Here is a 25,955-nt window from a genome sequence, read left to right as displayed (position 1 = left end):
TCGCCTAAAGTCACTGGAGCTTCGATTCAAACCTGGCTCTATCTGCCTCCAGAGCGCTTTTCACCAGTCCCTGCCCCAGCCCCAGCACCCGGCACACGGCACTTACAAACAGCTTGTTAAATCCAGAGGGGCTTCTCTTACCTGGCAGGAACCACCCCCGGGAGCCCCCAATTGACCTGGGCCCCAGGAGGACCCGTACCTGTAAGGAAGGGCAGAAGCTCACTGCGGGTCCTTTCGACCCCGAGGGCCAAGGCGATGGTGGACAGCTTCTTGATGCTGTTGAGGCGAAGCTAATGACAGAACAAGAAAAGAAAGGGAGGACGTTAGCAAGTCCAGACTGAAGGGAGTCTGACACCTCTGGACCCAGTCAGCCCCTGGAAGCCTTGCTAAGCATGTGTGGGGTGCTGAGTAATAACTTGGCAAGTCTACCAAGTCACTCTGTGACCCTGGGTCATTAAATTACAATGGCAGCAGCAGCCTCAGCAAAAGCACCCGGCGGGTCTCACTGAGCCAACACCCCTCGTGGCACTTTCGAGGACCACCCTGTCTGACACTGCACCCGCCTCCCCACCGTCCCCACCCTCCTGCGCTCAGCAAGGCTAACACACTGAGCCTTGGACTCTAACAGCGGTAGCCACATTCCCAGCTTACTCTGGGCCCAGTCCCAGCCCAAGCACTCACTTGCACTGTCTCATTTAACTCTCACGACAAGCAGAGGGTTACAAGCTCTGCCCCAGAGAAGAGGAAACGGGCTCAGGGAATGAAAGTCCCTTGCAAGGGTCACACAGCTCAGATGGTGTAGAGTGGGATTGTAACCAGGACTGTTGGCTAACAGTGATAACAGAACAAACAATACTATAATGGCGGGCAGCCACCAGAAGCTCGGGGTGACAGGTCTTCTCACAGCCTCTCGAAGGAACCAACACTACTGACACCTTGATCTCAGACTTCTGGCTTCCAGAACTGAGAGAGAACACTCGTGGCTGTTTGAAGCTACCAAAGATGTGATGCTTTGCTGTGGTGACCCTCGGAATCTCACACACTCCACTGACACACAGCGGGTCCCAGGCTCAGCCTGTTGGTGTTAGGACCGCATTTGATCCTCTCGTCCCCGGGGGCATGACTAGCCACCTCTCCACCACCATGGAGGTGCAGAAAGCTGCCTGAGCGAGCACTGAGACCCAGCCCCAGCTGCTGCCATCTGACTGGGAAACCTCTCTTCCTGTGTCTCCATCCTGACAACAGGGCCGCTCAGCTGCGGCCGGAAGGCAGTGAGCTCATGTGTGTGAGTGGAAGGCGACGCCCTCAAGGGTGAGTAAGCCGCACCAGGCCAAGCGGGAATCCTCCTCACGGAAGGAAGGAAAGAAAGAATGAGGAGGGACCAGGTCAAGGAGAGCAGCAAGGGCTCCCCCAGCCTATTCTTTCCCAGGCCCCACGCAGCTGCGAACAGGTCTGCAAGTGACTGGCGTCCTGCATCCCCTCTGGTTTAAGGGGTTTAAGACTCTCTTTGGGAATCACAATGATGAGAACCTCAAGAAATGCTATGGTGGCCTCACCTCAGAAAAACACACACACCGCACTTTTCATACCACGTCACTGGGTTTTTGGACCACCTGGGCTTGAGGTAGTCCAAGCACTCACCATCCTGGTAGTAAAAGGATCTTCAGATTAAGTACTACAAGGCCTGCATCTTATTTTTAGCCCCAAATTAAATGTATATAAAGATAGACCTACAGAAACAGATAAACGACTAAAGATGGTGAACACGAACACTCACTGAATCTGAGTGGTAAGCACACAGGTGCTCACTGTACCGGTCTAGAGGTGGGCAGACTTTCTGTAAATTGCCAGGAAGTATTTTCAGCTTTGCAGGCCACTCGGTCTCTATCTCAACCACTCAACTGTGTCTCTGTAGCACAAAAACAGCCAAAGACCCAGACAATATGTAAGCAAGTGGGCATGACTGCATTCCAATAAAACTACACCTGCAAGGCTGCGGGGCAGAATCTGGCCCACACGCTGTAGTTTTCTGGCCCTTGTACTAGTCCTTCGATGTTCTGTACGTTTGAAATTGTCCTCAAGAATATATCAGAGTAAGTATTGACTTAGTTGCCTGTTTCTCTGTCACCTCCAAGTTGAATCTCTGTGTTCTTCTCTCAGCTGGGCTACATGGAAAAGTACACGTGGTCCAGGGCACAGGATGCTGGCAGGGGATAATCATAATGACAGTAACAATAGCCGCTAGCATTTATTGATTGCTTACTATGTGCTTGGCGTGGATAATTAATACATTCACTCCTTAGAACTGTGCTCTGAGGTGGGTATTGTTACTAGAATCCTCCCTTTTAAAGGTAAGCACGCTGATGTGCAGAGAAGCTGTCACTTGGTGGAAAGGTGCAGAGCCGTGTCCAGAAGCCAGATGCCCTGACTCTTATTAATCTCAACATCACACTGTCATTTAGGAACGATGCCCAGGGAACCGGCCCAGGAGAATCAGGCCAACTCTTCCATGGTGGACAGCCCCCTTCCTTCCACTGCCGTCTCTGGAGATTCTGCTTTTGGTTTTAAGAATAGCTGCTGGTTTCTTCGGCATAAATGGCACCGTAAACGCTTAAGAAAGGCAGCAACAGGGCGGGCTTTAGATACGCTATCTGGGTTCAAGGCTAAGCTGCTTTTCAGATTAGCTGTGGGAACTTGGGCCACTCTGTACCTTTTTGAGTCTCAATTTTCTCATCTGTGAAATGGGGGACTGTAATAATACCTATCCTTTGTACTTTGTGAGTACAAAGTGACATGATACTGGGAACAGCCTCGCACCAGAGGAAGATGAGTAATGGCAGCTATGGCAACCTTGCTCGGTTGACGGCATCCTGATTTTCGTCCACGTATCAAGGACACATGCAGCAGCTGGCTAGCTGTCCACCGACGTCTCGTTTCCCTTCTCTCACAGTGACAGAGTAATAATTACAAACATTTCCTTGGTACTCACTATGTGCCAGGCAGTGTTCTAGGTGCCAATGTTTTCACTCATTTGATCCTCACAACTGTGAGGTAAACACAGGATCACCCATTTTGGGGCAGAGAAAACAAAACCTCACACAGCTCTCAGGTGGCAAGATTTGAACCCCAGCCACTTGGCTCTGAGCCAATACTATCAATTCGTATTTCTGTTTTCTGGTGTTTTTCAGTTGGGGGGTGCACTATGAACCCCTTAGCAGGTTTTTAAATGATCACAATTTTGAAACAGAGGTGAGCATAAACAGCACTAGAAGTATCTGCAACAGCTGAAATGAGCTCTGAAGAGTCATGATTACCACTGGTGACAGAGTCATAGGTTTTGCTAACACTATTTATAATACGCTATAATATACTAGTACGTATAAATGTAATTCATAATAGAAGTTAAATTTGAGTTAGGGACTGGTGAAAATAAAGATGTTATTTTTCTCATCCAAATTCTTGGACCTGAATGCCAGATGGGCCCCAGGTTAAGAGCTCCTGCACTGGGCTATACTGCCACTCATAACCTCTGGTTTTCACCTGTGCACATGAACCCTCGGCAAAGATATTTCTGAATCACCTGTGCATTTGGATATGACCATGAGACTAATGTCTGGCCAGTGGGAATGGTGTGTGTGACTTCTAGAAGTGTCCTTATGGGGAGATGGGGTCATATCCTTCATCCTTCCTTCCTGTTTAGAATGGGGCTATGATGGCTGGGGCTTCAGCAGCCATCTTGGGGTCTTGAGATAACCTGAGAATGGGGAGGGCAGGATGGAGGCCAAACAGAGAACAATGTGTGAGAGCCTGGGACCCTAACACCTAGAGTGCCACACCAGCTTGGATTGCCACCAGACTTTTTGACTGTGAGTCAGAAATAAACTTCAAGCTCATTTAAGTCTCACATATTTATAGAATTTTCCTGTTATTTACAGCCAACCTTAATCCCAACTAACCCAGTCAATGACCTAGTTCTGGACACAAAGACATAAGGACAAATTGGCCAAGGAGCTTCCAGGAAAGATTTTCCTCTTTGATAAAAGGGAGGAGGACAAGAACCGGCTCCTTGCCCCAGTCGGCCCCTGCTTTCAGTGTGGTTCCACGAGGACGTAAGACAGCAGCTGATGCAGCAATCTCGTGACCACACGAAGCAGGTCAAAAGAACTGCACGCTCTAACCCAATTCTGTGATATCCTTGAGCTGCTGAACTTGTTATATGAGGCAAAAGTGAACCCTTATTTGAATGACTGTTGGTTGAGTTCTCTGGAACGTTTCTGAGAGAGCAGCTATTAAAATCAATAAGAAACCTTCACTGTCCCTTCATCCAGTTGTAGTCATAAGAGTTCACTGTGCACTGTCCCCAAGCATGTCCCCACCAAGACCTACCACACTGGTCATCTATGGTTCCATGGCCACGCTTATCACCATGGGCTGGGGATGCCTGCATCCCCAGCAGTCCTCAGGCTAGTACATGAGACATAATAAATAAAATCTCCCTTCCCACCACTACATCCACATAGAAACACTACTCACTTTTTAAAACCCACGTCACGTTCAAGCCATGGAGCTTCCCTGACATGACCACGTACAGTATGAGCCCACAGGTAGTACATATTCCCTCCACAAGCCGAGTAAAGCCCGAAGGCCCTCCTCTGGACTACAAGGCCCAACATGACGTGGTCCCTGTCCACGGATCCGCTCTCACTTCCCACGCCCTCCTCTTGCTCCCGGGTTCCTGTCACAGTGGTTCCCTTGACAGTAACTAAAATGCCAACGTATTGTTAGCCCAGGTCTTCACACTTGCTGACTTGCTGCTTCCTCAGCCTGAGACACCCTTCCCCACAGACAGCCCAGGGCCCTCTCACTGCATTCACGCCCCTGCTTAATCCTCACCAATGACTACCCTGGGTAAACCAGCATGCCCCCGTCACTCTCTATACATCTTAACTCATCACTTCCGACATATGCAGCTGATCCTTGAACATGAGAGTTAGGGGTGCCCACCCTCTCCCCAGCTGAAAACCTGAGTATAACTTACAGTGGTCCCTCCGTATCTGAAGCTTCCCATCTGTGGATTCAACCAAGTGTAGATCATGTAGCACTGTAGTATTTACTACTGAAAACAACCCACATAAGTGGACCTGCACAGTTCAAATCCGTGTTGTTCAAGGGTCAACTGTTCTTCTTTGTTCACTGTTTATCCTTCCCCACTAGAATGTGGGCTTCACAAGGGCAGGGACTCTGTCTTCTGTACTCTGTGCCCCAAAATCCCAGGAGAGCGCCTGGCAAAGAGTAAGAGTCCAAAAGAATCTGGAGGAATATGCTCTGAACTGTTACTGTTTGGTAGAGCTGGTGGCTGATAATAAGCAGTGTGGAGGGGTCTGCAACATGGGTGCTTTAACAGTGTCCCTAAGCCCGGGAAAATGCTCAGTGGGCCACACAAGTGCCTCTTCACCTCCTATCAAGTCCTAAACATTGGGACTTCCCTGGTGGCACAGTGGTTAAGAATCCGCCTGCCAATGCAAAGGACATGGGTTCGATCCCTGGTCCGGGAAGATCCCACATGCTGCAGAGCAACTAAGCCTGTGCGCCATACTACTGAGCCTGCGCTCTAGAGCCCACGCGCCTAGAGCCCATGCTCTGCAACGAGAAGCCACCGCAATAAGAAGCTCATGCACCACAACAAAGAGTAGCCCCCACTGGCCACAACTAGAGAAAGGCTGCACGCAGCAATGAAGACCCAACAGAGCCAAAAAAAAAAAAAAAAAAAAAGTCCTAAACATCCTTCCACCTCATTCCATGAAGAATCATGTTTTTAAATGAACATAACGTGTGTGGGTATGTGTGGGTGGATGGGTGTGAAAAGTTCTGCATCACCCAAGAGTGAAATGGGCCCCACAATCTCTCTTTCTGGAACTTTTTTTTCTTTTTTAAAGTAACGAAGGAGCCAGTACTCTGGCTTCACCAATCAGCTAAGGGTCTCCAGATAAATCCCAGGCACCTCAAAGCTTGAGTTTCCTAACTGTAAGATGGTTATTACAACAATGCCTGCCTCACAGGATTGCTGGGACAATCCAATAAGGAAGACACAGAGACAGAGCCCGGCACGTAGCCAGCACCCAAGTGTTAATCGTTATTCTCATCGTTATTTCTCACATATTTGTATTTCTTGAGCAGGGTAAAGAAAAAGGTAAATTGAAACAGAAAAAGTAATGTCACCACCTCCTTGGAAACTGCAGCACAAACAAATACTTCCCTAGCAGTTTGCCTGGTGTTATAATTATTTATGGATGTGCCTGTTCCCCCTTTTGGAAGGTGACTTGCCTCTGGGATGAAGAAGGGACACGACTACTACCAACTGGTGATTCCTGAACCTAGTACTGGGCTGGGCACATCAAAAAGCAAAAATATAAATATTTTTCAAGTTTTTAAAAATGCAGGTCCCCCAGTGAAGGCATGGCAGAGCCTGAAACTTGAACCCATGTTCTTCACCATCACCCTATACCAACTTCTTTTTAAACTCTCAGAGGGCAGCCTTATTCCTAAGTTCTGCTTCAAATCCCCATGTACTCCTTGAAAAGAAGTCGGAGCCTGTGCTGTCATATTTCTAAGATGAGGACACGGGCATGCTGCCACGATGTCTTTGACCATGGCGAATACCTGCTGTCCTTACATTTTATCTCACTTAATCCTCACAACAGCCCTGCCAGGTGTGTCTTCCACCCTTTTCCTCATTTAACAAGAAAATCAAGGCCCAGAAGAGTTGAGTAACTTGTAAAGTGGCCAGTCCAGGATGTGAAACCCTGGAATGCGTCCACCCATGGCACTGCCTCCTCTGGGCCTACACGCTGTGCCCACAGGGGCCCAGCTCGGTGGTGAAGAGTGCTGCCCTGAAATCCAGTGCCCTTGGCTAAGTCCTAGTTTCAGTATTTACTGGGTGGTGTGACAATGACTGAGTAGCCTTATGTAAAAAATGGGAAGAGGGCTTCCCTGGTGGCGCAGTGGTTGAGAATCTGCCTGCTAATGCAGGGGACACATGTTCGAGCCCTGGTCTGGGAAGATCCCACATGCCGCGGAGCAACTGGGCCCGTGAGCCACAATTACTGAGCCTGCGCATCTGGAGCCTGCGGTCCGCAACAAGAGAGGCTGCGATAGTGAGAGGCCCGTGCACCGCGATGAAGAGTGGCCCCCGCTTGCCACAACTAGAGAAAGCCCTCGCACAGAAATGAAGACCCAACACAGCCAAAAATACATAAATAAGCCAAGCATTTGAAGCCCTTTAAAAAAAAAAAAAAAAAAGGGAAGAATTTCAGACTGAAGATTCATAGTCACATTCAGAATCTGATTTAATTTAAACAAGCTAACCGTAAAAGAACATTTCTGGAACAATCAGAGAAATCTGATTATGAACCGACTACTAGATGATACCAAAGAATCACTGTAAAAACTTTGTTAGCTGTGATAACGGCACTGTGGTTATTAAATGTCTGTTGCTTTATAGGTGCATAATGAAATACGTAGGAGAAAATACCTGGGGCCTGAGATTTATTTTTAAAATACTCAGCAAAAAAAAAAGGGGGGAGGGGAGAAGGATGAGGGACAGGTGAAAAAATGTGGTAAAACTTTTAAAAAACTGCTGAATCTGGATTTGGTACTATTTTCTCTGTTGTTTGAAATTTGACAATCAAAAAACATTTACTGGAAAGAAAACTAGCACCTATCTCAGATGTGTTTTGTGAAGACTCAACGAATGCACACAAAACACTTAGCAGGCTGGCATACAGCAGGGTTTCTCAACCTTGGCACCACTGACCCCTGGGCCATCCTCTGCGGTGGGGAAGGGCCTGGGCAGCGTGGGATGTCGGGCAGCATCCCTGGTCTCTCCCCAGCTAGCTGCCTGCAGCACTCCCCCCACCAGTCGTGACAACCAAATATATCCCCAGACATCTGTCCCCTGGTAAGAACTGCTGCTCTAGAGTAACCATTAGAAGAATAGCTTTTAAAATGCCTGTAGCTCCTCACCTCGGACAATTGAGGCCCTTGTTATTTCACCATCACCACCGGCAGACATTTAATGAAAACTTAAAATACATCAAGCACTGTTCTAAGCATTTTCCACGTACTAACCTATTTAATCCTCGCAACACCCCTCTGAACTGCTAAATTAAAAATTATTCCCATTTTTTTCCTTTTCTTTTTTTTTTTGCCAAGCCGTGCAGCTTGAAGGATACTGGTTCCCCAAATAGGGACTGAACCCTGGGCCCACAGCAGTGAAAGTGCCGAGTCCCAACCACTGGACCGACAGGGAATTCCCTATTCCCTTTTATAGATGAGAAAACTGAGGCAGAGACAGTATTAATAACATAGAAACCTGGCCTCTCAACCAGCGGACCACATTTTAAGAAACATGGTGCCCCAAACACCCCTGAGATAATGCAATCCAGCCACCGCCTCTTACTGGCTGGGGAGGTAATCTCTTTGCAGCTCACTTTCCCAAGTATAAAACCACAAGCTACCACGATAACTGAACAAGGTCATCACTTACTGAACGCCTTCTCTGAGGCAGCCACTTAACATGCCAATTCCACTGCAACTTCTCAACCAGGTAGATGCTGCTTCCTCATCATTATTCCTTACAGATGAGGAATCTGGACCCCAAAAAGGGGAAGGCACTGGTGCAGGGCACAAAGGGAGCAAACCAGTAGAGCTGGGATTCAAATCTCAGTCATCCTTGACTTCTCCTTCCACATCACTCCCCACGGTGCATCCAATCCATCAGCAAATCTCAACAACCCTCCTTTTCAAGATACCCCCAATATCACCACTTCCCCCTACCTGCCTGCCAGCGCTGGTCCTGGCTGCTCTGCAATGGCATCCTGGTAAGTCTATCTGCTCCTGCCCAGCCCCTACTCGGCAGTCAGAAGTCAGAACATGTCATTTCTCTACGCAAAGCCTTGAACTGGCTCCCCCACCTCACCAGAGCCTTTGCCCTACTGGTCCACAGGCCTCACCTGATCTAGCCCGGGATTAGTCCTCACCTGCCACCACTTTGCCAGTCACTGTGCTGCAGCTACCACGCTGGCCTTATTCTCTGAACTCACTGAGCACGCTCCCATCTCAGGGAGCCAGCACGCACCTGGCACTCCTTACGTATTTCCTGAATAAATAATTCCCCTTCAGCCTTCAGTGCAATAAGAGTAACAAATAAACAAAAAGAAAAATTAAATTACTTGAAAATGTTTAAAAAAAAAAAGGGCACTTCACCACCATCCTCAGGCTCCTACCACTTCTCCCTCTCAATCTCTACCTTGCAACCCAGCGACTATGGTATGCAGAATAATGGCCTCCCAAAGATGTCCATATCTTGAGCCCTAGAAGCTGTATGTCACTTTACATGGCAACAGGGACTTGGCAGGTGTGATCAAGGTTAAGGACCCTGAGATGGGGAGAGAATCCTGGATTACTCAGGTGGGCCCAATCTCATCACATGGATCCTTAAAATCAGAGACCCTCTCCCGGCTGGTCAGAAGGAGATGTGACTACAGTAGAACGGTCACAGAGACGCAACGCTGCTGGCTTTAGAGATGGACAAAGGGGCCACAAGCCAAGAAATGCAGGCAGCCTCCAGAACCTGGAAAATGGTAAAGACACGGATTCTCCTCTAGAGCCTCCAGAAAGGACTATAATCCTGACAACACTGTGACTTTAGCCCAGTGAGACCTGTGTCAGACTACTGACCTCCAGAACTGTAAGATAATAAATCTGTGTTCTTTTAAACCACTACATTTACCTCAGGACTTTCCCATAGAGGGCTTCTCGCAATCTCATCACGATGGACAGTTTGGGTGGAGGCGGTCCTATGCATTGTACTTTTAGCAGAACCCGGACCTCTATCCACTAGATGCCAGTAGCACTTCCCCAGTTGTGACAAGCAAAAATGTCTCCAGATGTTGCCAATGTCCCCTCGTAGGCAAAAATCACCCTGGGTTGAGAGCTAGTGCCATTATTTGTCTCCTCTCTCTTCCTGGAAGGCTCTTCCCCATCTTCTTTAGGGAGGTGACTCCTTCTTCTGGTCTTAAACTCTGCATCCTCGGAGGGGTTTTCCCTGACTGACCGTCTTAAAATGAATCTTCCCCACCCCACTCTGTGCTTGCTGGGTACTCTGCCCAGAAAGCCTCAAGGCTCCTTCCCCTGCCCCCTTCAGATCTTTGCTCAGACACCACCTTCTCAGCAAGGCCTTCAATGACCACTCTGAACCCGCATCCTCCACCCGCTTCCTTTATTTTTTCCATAGTACTTATCCCCATCTAACATAATATGTATTTTCCTTATTGTCTTGTTCATTGTCTTTTACCCCTCACTACAAGGTAAGCTCCACAAGGCCAGATTTTGTCTGACTTTTTCCCTGTTGTATACCTGTGCCTAGAACAGTGCCCAACACAGAGCAGAGGCCCAATAATTTTTACTGACTCAGTATCACAACATCCTGCTGTTTCCTGTCCACCAACGTCTCATACGTGTGAACAATGTATTCGGTTCCGATTCACATCTGTCTCTTGTATAACAACTGGCATCACCATCAATCACACCCTCAGCACCACAGCTGATATGTGGCAGGTGTCTATTGAACCAACGAATTCCTACAACAGCCCTAGGAGTTAGACAATCACCTCTATTTGAGAGAAGAAGAAACCGAGGCTTGGAGAGATTAACTTGCCCATGTCCATCAGCAAGAAGTGGAAGAGCCAGGAGCTCACCCTCTGCCTGTCTGACTACTGAACTAGCGTCACAGCGCCGGGACCTCAGAGGCTGGGGGCTGGGCCAGTGCAACCCGCTCAATTTTATAAACGGGGAAATTGAGACCCAGATGCGAACTCTTCAGTCACCACTCCCCATAACTACAGCTAGCATTTATTGGACCCTTACAACAGACCAGGCGCCATTCTACGTGACTCGTATTATTAACTCGTTCAGTCCCTCACAACCACCCAGTGAGACCGGGACTATTATTAGACCAGTTTACGGAAAACAGAGGCCCAGATCCGTGAGGTAATCGGCACAAGGTCACTCGGCGGGTGAGAGGCGGGGCTGGGATGGGCAAACCCTAGAACCCTACCTCTTCTCAATCCCTCGCCGGCTGGCCTCAGGGCCCTGAGCCCCCTCCCCCCCCAGAAATGTTAGCCCGTTCAGTACACTGCCCACCCCCCACGCAATGGGAGGCTCCCAGAAGGGGGGCGACTTTCCACCTCGTAATTTGCTGCTGAATTTACCTAGTTGCTCCCTTGGGAATGGGCTTCCGCCCCCCTCTCCCCTTCGGGGGTCTACACCACAAGTGGAGGCGGGTGGGAGAGCAGGAATTAGAAAGTCAGCTTTCACATCTCAGCCCCCATTTGGAGGGTACCCACAGCGCTGAGCCCCAACAGGGAGAAAACCTACCCGGGTCCCCATCAACCAGGCGGCCCCTCCCCAACTCGAAGCAAGTCACGCGCCCACCCCATCCCCAAGGGGCCATTCAAGGGCCGCCGCCAATCACCGAGCCCTCCCCTCGCCTCTCCCCGACCCAGTCGTCCAAGCCCCTGCTGGGCCGCGGCCCCCAAGGCCCGGGACCCTCCAAGCATGCCCTCGCCCCCGCGCGCCGCTGGGCCGACACCCAATCCCGGGCGCCGTCTCACTGAGTCCGGGGACCGAGAGAGATGAGAGTGGAACGCTGATTGGCCGCCGCCCCCTTCCGCCACTCTCGGCGAACACTGAACCCTCTCCGCGAGGGACGCCCGTGCTCCCAGGTCCCCCTTCCCGTCTTCCCCAAGTCCCCCGTTGCCTCCGGACCTGAACATCCTCGTTGCGGAGCTCGTCTATGAGCACCGCGATGGGGTAGAGCGAGTCGTCGCCGTCGGCCGCCGCCATCTTGGCTCCGTCCTGTTCCTGTCAGACCGCGGCCAGCGCCTTACTAAAACGGGGGTAGGCAGGGGCTGGGCTGTGAGGAGGAAAAGAGGGCGTGGGGACGCCCGAGCCACTTTACAGGGGCTGCCCCACAGTTATTGCCCAATGACCGGGCCAAGCCTGCGTTTCTTTGGTCCGAACAAATGAAGTCCCGCCTACCGCCTATTTGCCATTGGCCGAAGGGACATTAAGTTTGCCAGAGCCTCGAAGAGGGGGAGGAGGAAACGGAAGTACGCAGTATCTTAGCGACAAAGATTGTGCCCGCCTACGTCGCCGCTAACAACGGCCTAGACGAGCAGTTGTTTCTAGCCAATGAGGGGCAGGATTGGGAGGTGGCGAAGCCCGTTCTCCGAGTCCCGGAGAAAGCTTCTGCTAGTGCATCGCTAGGAGTGCTTGACGTCATGGTCGGGGGGGAACCAGTACAGTCTGCGGGTTTCGGCTTGGGAGGCAGTGGCCCCCTCCGGTTGGCAGGCGGACTCCCAGAGCCTTTGTGCGGGAGGAGGAGTGAGTCTTTCATTTCTGCCTTATTATGCCGAGGCCCAGAGAAGGGTGGCGACTTGCCCTACTCTCTGGACAAAACTCACGCCCCTCAGGTTGGTATGTGGATCTGCTTACCGAACGCACGTCTCCCACCTCCCCTTTTTACTCTTCACCGGTTCTGGAAAATTAGCTACCTGAGCATATCATGCTTTTTCATGCCAACAAGTCTTTGCCCAAACCGTACGTTCTATTTGGAGAGCAGTTCCTAGTAAATTGTCCGATCTCTACGTAAATATCTCCCTTTCCCTTCCTCTCTTTAGGCTTGGTCCTCAAGCCCCAGCGCCACGTAATCAATCTCGCTCGCTCTCTCAAAATTCCTTTCCCTTGGCTGGGGCTGTGACCATACACTGGAGTCTGTCGCCTCCCACAGCGTGAGAGCAGCGTTGGGGCTGACGAATCTCTGTTCCTTGCCTCACTCAACACAGCCCCTCACCCGCAATTTTAGAACCACGCTAACAGAGTTGGGGGATGGGGAGGCCTGGAATGCACCTTCCCCCTTATCGTGTCACTTCAAGGGCACAGCTGAGCTAGGACTCCAGGACAGGTCCAGGCATCTTTTCCAAAGACCCCTTACCCACTCCAGTTAGGAAACTGCTCCCTATAAAAGGGGGTGGGGTGGGGGGAGACGTTGCCTATTTCAATCCTTGCCCTCCTTATTCCAAGGATCTTTCCCCCAACCCAACCCTGCTAGCCCACTGAGACTACAGGTTCCTTAGCTAAGGATGCACTTTAAATACCTTAGAATTTTATTTGTCAGTTATACCTCAGTAAAGCTCCCCGCCCCCCAAAAAAAGTCCCAAGTGTGCCTTGCAGAGATAGTCTCTGCATTGGACAGATGCAGTCAGTTGCTTGATTCTGGTCAGACTCTTCAAAGAGCAGGCCCTGACCGTGAGCATCTAAATGAGTGACCCAGACAATTCTCTCAGCACTGCAATTTGTTTCTACGGTTCACATCCTAAAAGAGGGATGTCCAAGTGGCACAGTAAACACCTGTGTGCCACTTGGACACAGTGGCAGCAGTCCAGGTCCCTGGCCAGTGATGAGAACAATCACATCTGCTTTCTATTCTTGCAGAGCTCGCACTAAGACTAACCAGCCACAGTGGCCCAGGGGACACCTTTAGGTTTCAGCTTAAACCATCAGTGTAGTCAGACCATGCATTTAGGGAAGAGTCTCAGAGAACTGAGGGTTGGTAGTGCCAGTGGCTTGGGGTACAGTGTAGAGCTTAAAATTTCCCCCAAAGGGATAGGTACCACTTATTCCTGTAAAGCCAGGATGTTGCTGGAGCCAGTCTGGGTTCATTCTTGAATAAGTGCATTGCATGAGATGCAGGACTTTGGGGGCCCTTCCTACCTTGCTGGTAGTGGAGTCCAAGCTGATTCATCCCCAGATTTGGAATATCAAGCCAGAGAGTCACAAGGCTTCTACAGATCAGGCTTCAGTTTTGAGGCGCATTTACTAGCAAGCTAATTACTGCTTTTTAAAAGCAGTGCACCTGTTAGTAGTGTCAGAGTGGCCCTGAGTTCATAAAGCAATGGGGACTTTTAGGTGGAGGCTGCATCCCTTTGCCAGAGGCTGTAACTGACAAAATCATCAGGACATTATCTCCCATGTCCCAAGAGTCTAGTAAGGGCTGAGCCTCCTTTGGATAACGGGGAGTCAAAGACAACAGTTTTTCCTTCACTGCTGGAAGGATTGAGCATTGTAATCTGAGTCCCACTGAGTCCCATTAAACTTTCGCTGGAAAACAGGACTTGCATTTGGTCAGGTTATATCAGCTGCCCCAACTGGCAGAGATGTGATGACAAGTTAGACAGGGCTGTGGAGACTGGGGCCTCTCACTTGCCAACAAAGAGAATATCATTTATATAATGAAAACGTTGTACATCAGAGGTTAGTGGCACTTGATTGAAATCCTTACCCACCCTCTGTTACCTCTGGTGACAGGTAAAAAGGTAGTTTGTCTCACTAACACTTGTCTACCAGCATCTCACCCTTCCTGGAATACTCACCTCTGGCCCTCGTGGGATAGGGAAACACAAGCATGTAACACAACAATTCCTGATATATTCTGATGTGGAATGTTGAATTTTTCCAAAGGATCCTGCTGTTGTCTGTTTGTGTGCACTCAAAATTCAAATATTGAAACCTAACCCCCAAGGTGATGGTATGAGGAGATGGAGCCTTTGCCAGGTGATTAGGCCATTGAGGGCAGAGCCCTCATGAATGGGATTATAATGACCTTTCAAAAGAGGCCTGAGAGAGCCTTGCCCCCTTATGCCTTGTGAAGATACAACAAGAAGTCTGCAACCCAGAAGAGGGCCCTCACCTGACCATGCTGACACCTTCATCTCAGAATCCCAGCCTCCAGGAGATATAAATTGATGTTTATGAGCCACCCAGTCTGTGGACTGTTTTTTTTACAGCAGCCCAAACAGACTGAGACAGACGCCCAACTACCTCATCGCTTTAGCTTCCCTCTGCAATTGTGATAATGCACTAAGGTTGTTCGTCGTATGGCTCAGTCACTACCCCATCCTCACTGCCAAGACTTCCAAGAAATGTAAAGGGTGTAAGATTTTACCCCATTTGCAAACCAAGTTACTTGCCATTTTCACAGATGCTGGCACAAGACGTGAGACGCCTGGGACTGAGACAGAATATTATTATTTGTGGCACAACAGGCAGCAAGAGCTTCAAGTTCACACCTGTTCCCACTGCTCCCACAAGCCCCATGGGGGCCATGCAAAGAGGTCCCAGTGGACGCTGCACATAAAGTGGGGTTTCGTGTCACAGATGGATAACATTATGCTTAAGAAATCCTTATCTTTTAATGTGGATTATAAGTACACCAACCAACCTTTCCCTCTGAGGAAGGCATTCTCTTTATTATATTAGTTAGGTAATGAATCTGCCCTTGCCTCCAAGACAGACACTACTGCTATCTTCCAAGGCTGTTATATAAGCCCTTTCAAAATAGTCCAGAACAGACACTACTGCTATCTTCCAAGGCTGTTATATAAGCCCTTTCAAAACAGTCCAGAACAGAAGCTGATATAAGACATGGAAAAAAAAAAAATTGAGAGGCTCATGGAGAACTGTCTCCCGATAAGGTGCACCTTCCCCTTCAACTTTTGGGAAGAAGTGAGTAAAAAGATTCATTGAAGATTTCTGATACCAAGACTGACCTTGGTTGTGTGGTGCTGTGCGATTGTTAAAAGACTGGACAAGTAAGAGACAGATTTATCAGGAGACTTTGTGGACGAGGTGACATTAACCTGGGTGAGCAGTGAGAGGTGAGAGCAAGTGAAAAGAAAGAATAATGACACATATTCTGAATAAACTGAAATTTGCTGGCTTATCAGAAGAATGTATGATTCACTGTCCACACATACAACAAGTCAATTCTGGATGGATTGCTGATCTAAATTTTAAAGCTAAATAAAATTTTTAAAGTAAAACAAAGGCAAACATCTCTTGTCGTCTTGGAATGGGGAAATATTTCTTAAACAGAATAATAAACATTATAAAGGAGGAAATACTAAGTTACATTAAAATTAAGGCTTTCTCCTCTTTGACACACACACACACGCACACAGGAAGACAGAGAGAACATGAGATAAAGGAAATCAAGAACGGCATCATGTCCAGCAGTTATATAGAACTACTACAAATCAATAAGAAGAAGGCAACACAATAGAAAAAAATGGATAAACTAAGCTAAAACATACATTTCAAAGAGGTTTCCCAGTAAAGAGAAATAAATATGTGAAAATATGCTCAACTTCCATAACAGTGAAGGAAATAAAATTACTACTTGATACCATCACATACCAATCAGAAGTCCAAAATAAAAATGAAAATAAAAAATTGGAAGTGTTGACAACGATGTGGGTAAACCAAGAATCTCCTACACTGCTGGTGAGTGTGGAAATTGGGCCAAACATTTTCCAAACCTCTTTGGCACTGTCTCTAAAAGGTAAAGATGTAAATCTGTCACCCAACAATTCTGTTAATACATATATTGCCAACAGAAATTAGTATGCGCCTCATCAAAACATGTTCTCAATTTACATAGCAGCACTATTCCTAATAGTCCCAAACTGAAAACAACCCATATGCCAACTAACGGTGGAATGATTAAAGTAATTGTTTTATATTCACATAATAGAAGCCTGCACAGCAATGCAAACGAATGATCAGTAACAACACCCAGCAATAAATTCACAAACAGCATGAGAAATGACAAAAGCCAAATACAAAAAAAGTTTATGCTTCATCACTTATTTTACATAAAATTCAAACAATCTAAAGCGATGTATACTGTTGGATGTCAGAGCAGTGGTTACCCTGAGGAATAGTGAATAGGAAGGAAGAGCAGAGAGCTTCTGGGAGCCTGACAATATTCGATTTACAGATCTAGGTACTGAGTGCCAAAATGTGTTCACTCTGAATTTTCATTGAGCTCTGCACGTATAAACTGTGCATGTGTCTTTACATTTTTAAAATACCTATTGCCAATCAAAAAGATAGGATACACTGTCAGAATGACTATCATCAAAAAGATCCTGGGCTTCCCTGGTGGCACAGTGGTTAAGAATTCACCTGCCAATGCAGGGGACATGGGTTCGAGTCCTAGTCCGGGAAGATCCCACATGCCGCCGAGCAACTAAGTCGTGTGCCACAACTACTGGGCCCGTGTGCTGCAACTACTGAAGCCCCCAGGCCTAGAGCCCGTGCTCCACAAGGGAAGCCACCGCAGTGAGGAGCCCGCACACCACAATGAAGAGTAGCATCTGCTTGCCGTAACTAGAGAAAGCCTGTGGGCAGCAACGAAGACCCAACGCAGCCAAAAATAAATAAATAAATAAAATTTATTAAAAAAAAAAATCACTCCTGGGTACATATCTGAGGAAAACGAAAACACTAATTCAAAAAGATATATGCACCTCAATGTTCATAGCAGCATTATTTAAATAACCAAGGTACGGAAGCAAATTGAATTACCAACAGATGAATGGATAAAGAATATTGTGATATATATATAGATATATATGTACACCCACACAATGGAATACTACTCAGCAGTAAAAAATAATGAAATTTTGCCATTTGCAACAACATGGATGCACTTGGAGAGTATTATGCTTAGTAAATATGTTTGAGAAAAAGAAATACTACATGATATAACTTATATGTGGAATCTAAAAAATAGAACAAACTAGTGAATATAACAAAAAAAACAGGGACTTCCCTAGTGGCGCAGTGCTTAAGAATCTGCCTGTCAATGCAAGGGACACAGGTTCGAGCCCTGGTCTGGGAAGATCCCACATGCCATGGAGCAACTAAGCCCGTGCACCACAATTACTGAGCCTGCGCTCTAGAGCCTGCAAGCCACCACTACTGAGCCCAAGTGCCACAACTACTGAAGCCCAAGTGCCACAACTACTGAAGCCCACACGCCTAGAGCCCATGCTCCGCAACAAGAGAAGCCACCACAAGGAGAAGCCCGGGCACCATAACAAAGAGGAGCCCCCGCTCACCACCACTAGAGAAAGCCCATGAGCAGTAACAAAGACCCAACGCAGCCAAAAATAAAACAAACAAATAGATAAAAAAAAGAAACAGACTGAAAGATACAGAGGTTACCAGTGGGGAGAGGTAAAGGGGCAGAGGGTAGGGGATTAAGAGTTGCAAACCACTATGTATAAAATAAATAAGGTACAGGGATATATTGTACAGCACAGGAAATACAGCCAATATTTTATACTAACAATAACAGGAGTATAAATTTTAAATAGTGAATCATTATGTTGTAGATCTGAAACTTATATATCATAAATATTACAGAATATACCTCAATTTAAAAAAAACTAAATTAAAAAAATAAAAAGTGGAAACAACAGTTAATAAGTAAATAAACAAATAAACAAGTAAACAAATAAATTCCTCTTTGGAGCCTTCTGAAAAAAAAGATGAGATACAGAAAATAGATTATTGTTGCAACATCCTCACATTGTAAAAATGGCACTGTGATTAGCTTCTAAATATATGCTGTAATTTCGGGGTAAAGCTAACAAATAATGAGTATACAACTTTTCAAAGAAAAGATATGAGTTATAATGTAGAATTATATTTAAAAATTAATAGAAAAGAAGTTAGCATAGATAAACTAAGAAAATACCCTAGGGGGGACTTCCCTGGTGGTACAGTGGTAGAAAATCTGCCTTCCAATGCAGGGGATGCGGGTTCGATCCCTGGTCAGGGAACTAAGATCCCACATGCTGCAGGGCAACTAAGCCCGCGCGCCACAACTACTGAACTCGCGAGCCTCAACTAGAGCCCGCGTGCTGCAAACTACAGAGTCCACATGCCCTGGAACCTGCGTGCCACACTAGAGAAGAGAAAACCCGCAGGCCACAACTAGAGAGAAGCTCGTGCACCGAAACAAAGGTCTCGCATGCGGCAACTGAGACCCAACACAGCCAAAAATAAATAAGATAAATTAATTTAAAAGAATACTCTAGGGCTTCCCTGGTGGCACAGTGGTTGAGAGTCCGCCTGCCAATGCAGGGGACACGGGTTCGTGCCCCGGTCCGGGAAGATCCCACATGCCGCGGAGCGGCTAGGCCCGTGAGCCATGGCCGCTGAGCCTACGCCTCCGGAGCCTGTGCTCCGCAACGGGAGAGTCCACAGCAGTGAGAGGCCCGGGTACCGCAAAAAAAAAAGAAAAAGAATACTCTATTATTATACTATCAATTATAGTATTAAATTTACATAAACTAATTTTAAAATTTTATTATTTATTTATTTTATTTATTTATTTTTGGCTGCACTGGGTCTTCGTTGCTACGCGTGGGCTTTCTCTAGTTGCGGCGAGCGGGGGCTACTCTTCGTTGCGGTGCGCAAGCTTCTCATTGTGGTGGCTTCTCCTGTTGTGGAGCTCGGGCTCTAGGCATGTGGGCTTCAGTAGTTTTGGCTCGCGGGCTCAGTAGTTGTGGCTCATGGGCTCTAGAGCGCAGGCTCAGTAGCTGTGGCACACGGACTTAGTTGCTCCGCGGCATGTGGGATCTTCCCGGACCAGGGCTTGAACCCATGTCCCCTGCATTGGCAGGCGGATTCTTAACCACTGCGCCACCAAGGAAGCCCAGCATAAACTAATTTTTTAATCAAAAATTTTTATTATATTCTTGAATGTTTTTTTGAGATATGGCCAAATAATGGAATTAAAGTAGGAAAATGAAAAAACATTTCCTGGAGTGTTAAGAAGCAACTAGCATGGCAATATACTCCTCAGATAACATACACTTTGAGATTTGTCATTGTAATTAGTACTATTTTAAATTTTTCTTAATGTACAACTTTCCAATATACTGACTGATGGATAACAAACATGACTGACTTTATATGTGTATATATGTGTGTGTATATATATATATACACACACACATACATACATATATATACATGGATCACAGACCCATATATACACATTTGTAGGTATGTGTCTACCTATATATTTTTCTTCTTCCTTTGTGATCTAGTTTCTGGTAAATATTTAAGTGTCTCATGTGAAATAAAAATATTGATTTCTCTCTGTGATACAAGGTTCAATCTATGTATCAGTTTGGTCAAAATAACTCTTTTGCTTTTCAACCTGTTGAATTCTCAATACTGTCATTGGCTTCAGAATATCAATACAGAGAAAACCATATAAAAATCTCTCCTAATTTTGAGGCAATATCCACATTGCTCATTTAAAATCAAGGAGCCCCAGGGAATTCCGTGGCAGTCCCATGGTTAGGACTCTGCGTGTCCGCTACAGGGAACCCAGGTTTGATCCCTGGTCGGGAAACTAAGATCCCACAAACTGAGTGGCAGAGCAAGAAAAAAATAATCAAGGAACCCCAAACTACAAATTCCACATACACACGATGGATCCATGTCTTTCCCTTTCAAATGGCTCTTCCTGCAATGCTCTGAATTTAATGGAAGTCTCCAGCAGAAACTAATTTCATCGCTTTAGGGACACGAGCAATACCTATAAACCTCTTTCTTGACAACTTGCCCAAGTCATCTTCACAAAAGAGAAAAATGTGCCTTCTACAGATCCCAACTCCATGCTATTCACATCTTTTTTAATTGTCACAACCACCTGATATTACTTCAGAATATGGTAAAATGCAATGTTATGCTCTCCTTTGCTGACTCCAGTTCAATCTGGCCATTTCTACCTGAGAATGTTTAAACATGCTCAGCTCCCTATATAACATATCATTTCAAATACATAACTGCCGTCTAAGGACATAATGGACCAAAACTCATGACCGGCTCCCAAAAGCTTGACTCAAGGACAGAATTTCCCCTCCAGCACTATTGTCTTCAGTTTCAGTAATGATCTGCCACACGCTCTTCCATTTTCACAGACGTTTTCTTAATATTCCGTGTCTACTACATTCTTCAGAAAGGTACTGTGATACATTTACGTTATATACGCTCCTACACGTCTCCAAAAGATCCAGATTGTTTCAGGACCTGAGGTTTATTATTGCATAAATTCTGAGCTCCTCCAGTAAAAGTACTAGTAAAACTTCCATAAGTATTTACATGATAATTATATATTTAATTACAATTACTATTATAACATTGTTTACTTTGAAGAAGATGCTCCCATGTCCTGTTTACCATCCTCTGGTAAGCCACTCACAATGTCACTAAGGACTCTGAGAGAAGTGAGTGAATTACCAAATGAATACAGTCCAAATACACACATTTTACATTTTTCTCATAGGATTAGGAGAATTTTTATTCCTTACCCCAGCAAAGCAGAGCCTGGACATTCTGGAGTCACAGCGCATGAGCTGAAAAGGGCTGACAGTGGGGAAACATGAACTATTTATTGCAGAGGTTTTCAAAAAGAAAAACTCAATACTGTTAAAAGAAAAGACAAAATAATATTATTGATGAAGGAAAGGGTGTTGAAATAGATAAGGTGCTCACCAGCAGAAGGACAGTTTTGGTGGCCCTGGACTCAAGGGAGGATACGGAGGAGACACTGATCCTATGAATGTTTTGGACCCTCTGCTTATGCCTGTACAGGATGAAAACCGTGGAGCCACTGGCCAGGATCATGAGCACAAAACATAAGACATCAGGGAAGGATAGCAATGCTGCATGTAATGTGTCTCTGGTTTGGTCGTGACAAACAGCAGAACAGTGTCTGAAACTTTTTCTGTTTCTGATGCTCTGGTTTCTCAATATTCTACTCATGCACATAGGATAAATGACATTTACCAACATGTTCAGGATCCAGCACAGGATAACTGGAGGAACAAAGCACCTGAGAGCGTTCACTTTAAGCTCTGCCCACCTGGGTCCGGGGACTGATCTGACGGCCTGGAAGACACTCAAGAGGCAGGTGGTGCCAATGGACACTCCCCTGCCCACCGCACGGACATACGGGAAAAATCTGCAAGTAAAATCACTGTCCATGTGGTACCACCCAAAATCTCTCACTGTGGGATCCAGTAGAAAACAGAACCAAGATGTTGGCTGTTATCACATTCCTGACAATAAAATCTATGGTCCTCAGCCCATACCCAGTGCAATAAAGCAAGAAATAATGGTAAAGAATACAGAAATTCCCCAGGATTCCAAATATAGCCTGTAATAAAAAGGTCGTTCCTACTGCCAAATCCCTCGCAGCCATGCTGTCAGGTGTCAATGACTGATGCTTGTCTTCTGAGCTAGAGGATCCTGATTGAAAATATGAGGCGTGGACCACAGGTACCAGGACAACTGAAATCCAACATTCTCCACTTACCAATAATTCTTACTTTGAAGTAATTACTTAAAGTTTTCCTGTCATGTAAATGCTTCCAAGGGTTGAACGTATATCCATTAAAGAACACTTGCAATGTACAGATCACTAGGATGAAACCACACATGCGTTAACTTCTTTATTCCTCACAAATTCACGAGTCAGACGCTATTATATTCCTTATACAGATGAGGCAAACTTCGGCACTGAAAGGTGAAGTGTGTCCTCTAAATTCACTCACTGGTTAGGGGCAGATGGTTAGTGGGGATTTGACCCTGGCTGGGGTGTGTTTAATCCAGAATACACTCAAATACTGGTCACCTGCGTTCCTCCAATAAGCCAGATATAAATTTAGTTTTGCTTTTGCACCTTGTCAGTTCAATTTATGTTGGCGGAATTTTATTTTAAAATTTTGGTAGTGACATGTTTCCATGTATTGAAAGAGACTTATTCTATATGTAAATACAAACTCTGAATAAAGCTTTAGAGATTCAACTAAATGTAAATGTACTGACTGCAGTATAACTGCAGGTACCTGCCCCCATGACAAGGTGGATTTAATGAATACAAGAATGGCTCAATATTAGGATGGAAACTGAAAGACTCATTTACTTTCGTTCATGGACAGAAGTACAATGGCACAAGTCACAGGAACTATGGGAAAGGAAACACTGATACCTGATAAATAAGTGCATGGTAGAAACAAAATTATCATTAATTTCAGATATGTATATATATTTATTAATACCTAAGTCAAATAAAAATATTAGCAGTACGGCAAGATTTGTGAAAGATATGAAACTACAAGACACACACAAAATCGAATGTTATGGTGAGCCACTTGTGTACTGGATAAATGACATACATTTTTTTGATCGGTATTATAATATTTAAAAGCAGCGTAAATATCACAAGATATTTCAGAGCCTAAAACTGGTATCTGAAACATATAAAGTTCCACTTCTCTTAAATTCTGCTTCCCTAACTTTACGTGGGAAGAGCCTCTCCATAATTAATAGAGACACAATTATTAAATCTACTCAACACTTCATACAGCAGTAGTTAGAGAAAACATTTATAATATATTACAGCAACGGCTGCTAAACACGTTGTTTTTGCAGAGGATCAGATGATTCCTACAGATTCATCCTACTCTTTGTTACAAGTCTGGAGTACTATGGCTGTACTTCTCAACCTAAAAACTATGTCTATGATTCCTGAAAAGTAGACTGAAACAGCAGATGGACTGGGGAAATACAGTCCTTAAGCACATGAAAAATCAGATGTCATTATCACTTGGATTAAACCACAAAAATCAGTTAGCGAGGATTACATACATTACATTAGGAGCCACCAGGGATTGGTGAAGGTCTAGGACCCCGTCTCCCTTTACTATCTCAGTTCACACCTCAGGATTTATCTCACTTTCCTTCATGGCTTTGGTGCTGGACCAGGTTCATACACGGGACATTCCCTTTGTCCAATATGTTCACTTACCAGATTCCTGATACAAATCCTTCCTTTAGAGTTGCTACTTCTCATACGAACACAGAGAAAACCATCAACTTCTTGCTGCCGCCTGGATGGTGGGCTCAATGCGAAGGTCAAAGCAATCAGTATACGTGCAAGAGGGGTAGCTCCACCCTGTGATGAGTTTGTGATCCTGTGACCTCCCCTCCCCTCAGAACTGCAATTATCACTTCACCTGGAGCAGTACTGGCAGGAACAGGCTCGGGAGCTGTGATTATTTTTGAAAACAGTTTCCCAGTTGCTAATTACCAAGGACAATTATAAGTTTCCAGCCAATATGTCTTAAGAGGCTGTTGCAGGATTTGTGACAAGCCACTTACTCTTCCATGATCTCTGGAGGCAGACAGGGCGCACATGTAGGGAGCAGGAAGTACTTAGGATTGACAGGTAAGAGACTGGCTGCAAGTATGTGTCTCAATGGAGGTTCTGCTTCACTGAGAAATTCTACCCGAGAGAGTTCTTTCCTAATTTCACACAACTGAGCTAGCTGCACCATCAATTAACATATCAGCAAAGAAATGGAATTTGTCCAAATATCTGAGAAGGTTTTCAAAACAGATACGAGTAACAAGAAGCACGATGCCAACACTCTACATTAGATATCACCGCACTTATTTGCACAACTCAATATCAGTGAATATGTAAATTGTTAGGAAAATAAACTTCACTGATATTGAACTACAGTAGTTTTAGAAGCAGAAGTAGATGATATCCATAGAAGAAAGAGAGAAGGTTCCAGAAGAGACCCTTGCAAATAAAAGCACCCGCATCAGATGGCTTACCAGGGAGATTCTACTATTCCCATAACTGTCAGATAAGCCAATGCTACTCACTTAATTCAAGACCATCAAGAGGTCAATATGGTTCTCTACACTTATTGTTGTGCAAAATTTTCATTAGGGAATTGTGATTGCTTTTTTAATTAAGAAATACATTTCCGGACTTCCCTGGTGGTGGAGTGGTTAAGAATCCACCTGCCAACGCAGGGAACACGGGTTCGAGCCCTGGTCCGGGAAGATCCCACGTGCCGCGGAGCAACTAAGCCCGTGCGCCACAACTACTGAGCCTGCACTCTAGAGCCTGCGAGCCACAACTACTGAAGACGGTGCGCCTAGAGCCCATGCTCAGCAACAAGAGAAGCCACCGCAATGAAAAGCCCTCACACCTCAACGAAGAGTAGCCCCCGCTCACCGCAAGTAGAGAAAGCCTGCGCACAGCAACGAACACCCAATGCAGCCATAAATAAATAAATAAATGTATTTTTTTAAAAAGTTAAAAAAAAAGAAATACATTCTGGAAGGGTCAAGGAAAAAATATTGATATGAGTTGAATTTAATTCTTTAGGTTTTACCTACACACAACTCAACTCTTTGATCCAGGGTCACTATACATTCACTCCCAATAGTTAAGTCAGTTGTTAGAGCCATAATGGTGGACAACCCATCCTACATGCACATGCACACAAATTCATTTACACGCACATGCAGGGTCATTCACACACTCCAACATATAGTCACACACGTTCACATACTTATGCACATACACAATCACTCACGTCCTCATACAGTTTCAACTGCACGTTCACAAGCATTAATGCACACACTGAACACATGAAAATTCCCTCTCACATGTACAAATACTCAAATATAAACACATACACAGAAACCCAGAATTATACTCTTTCATAAAAGCACAGTCAACATGTACATGTGTGTGTGAGTGACGTGATCTTACATAGAAAAACAGTTGTATCTCCAAACTTCTGGACGCCTGAAAGGGGGAGCCTTCCTACAATTTACGTTTCTTCCAACCCCACAACAATCACAAGGACAATATTTACTATAAGGCACAGCACCTAAAAGGTGCAGTGAACATTGCCACCTAATGTCAAGACACACTCCGGGAAACGTAGAGTCTTTGGGGGAGTGACTGCGTGAGGGTATGTGATAGAGTGGAGTATGAACAGGCCACAGGGAAAAGAAGCCATAGGATAAGCGGGTGGTGAAGAGAGCCTGGGGGGCAGGGGGTTACAGAGAGTGCAGGGGAAGGGAGCAAGCAGAGAGGAAAAAGGCAGAGAGTTTTTACTGTTGGTTAAGTGTTAAAGTGCAAGGCCAGGGATGAAAAT

At 45.9% G+C, this 25,955-nt stretch overlaps 1 protein-coding gene and 1 pseudogene across 2 annotated transcripts in view; both read right to left on the bottom strand.

The window, feature by feature from the left end:
* The window catches only part of PPP2R1A (protein phosphatase 2 scaffold subunit Aalpha), a 32,559-nt gene extending 20,616 nt beyond the window's left edge, over nucleotides 1-11,943 (bottom strand). The window contains exons 1-2 of the mRNA XM_082863437.1: nucleotides 11,827-11,943; nucleotides 200-290 (exon numbers count right to left, since the gene is read on the bottom strand). Coding sequence (XP_082719563.1) covers nucleotides 200-290; nucleotides 11,827-11,904 — 169 coding nt within the window. The 5' untranslated portion in view covers nucleotides 11,905-11,943. The remainder of the gene's footprint in view (nucleotides 1-199; nucleotides 291-11,826) is intronic.
* Nucleotides 11,944-21,254: 9,311 nt separating this feature from the next.
* On the bottom strand, nucleotides 21,255-22,189 carry LOC309976364 (vomeronasal type-1 receptor 4-like; annotated as a pseudogene). The gene has a single exon. The product of its transcript is annotated as a vomeronasal type-1 receptor 4-like (transcript).
* Between the last annotated feature and the right edge of the window lie 3,766 nt (nucleotides 22,190-25,955).

Source organism: Leucopleurus acutus, assembly GCF_964270905.1.
Source record: "Leucopleurus acutus genome assembly, chromosome: 20".
Lineage (NCBI taxonomy): Eukaryota > Metazoa > Chordata > Mammalia > Artiodactyla > Delphinidae > Leucopleurus > Leucopleurus acutus.
This window is presented reverse-complemented; position numbering and strand designations above follow the sequence as displayed.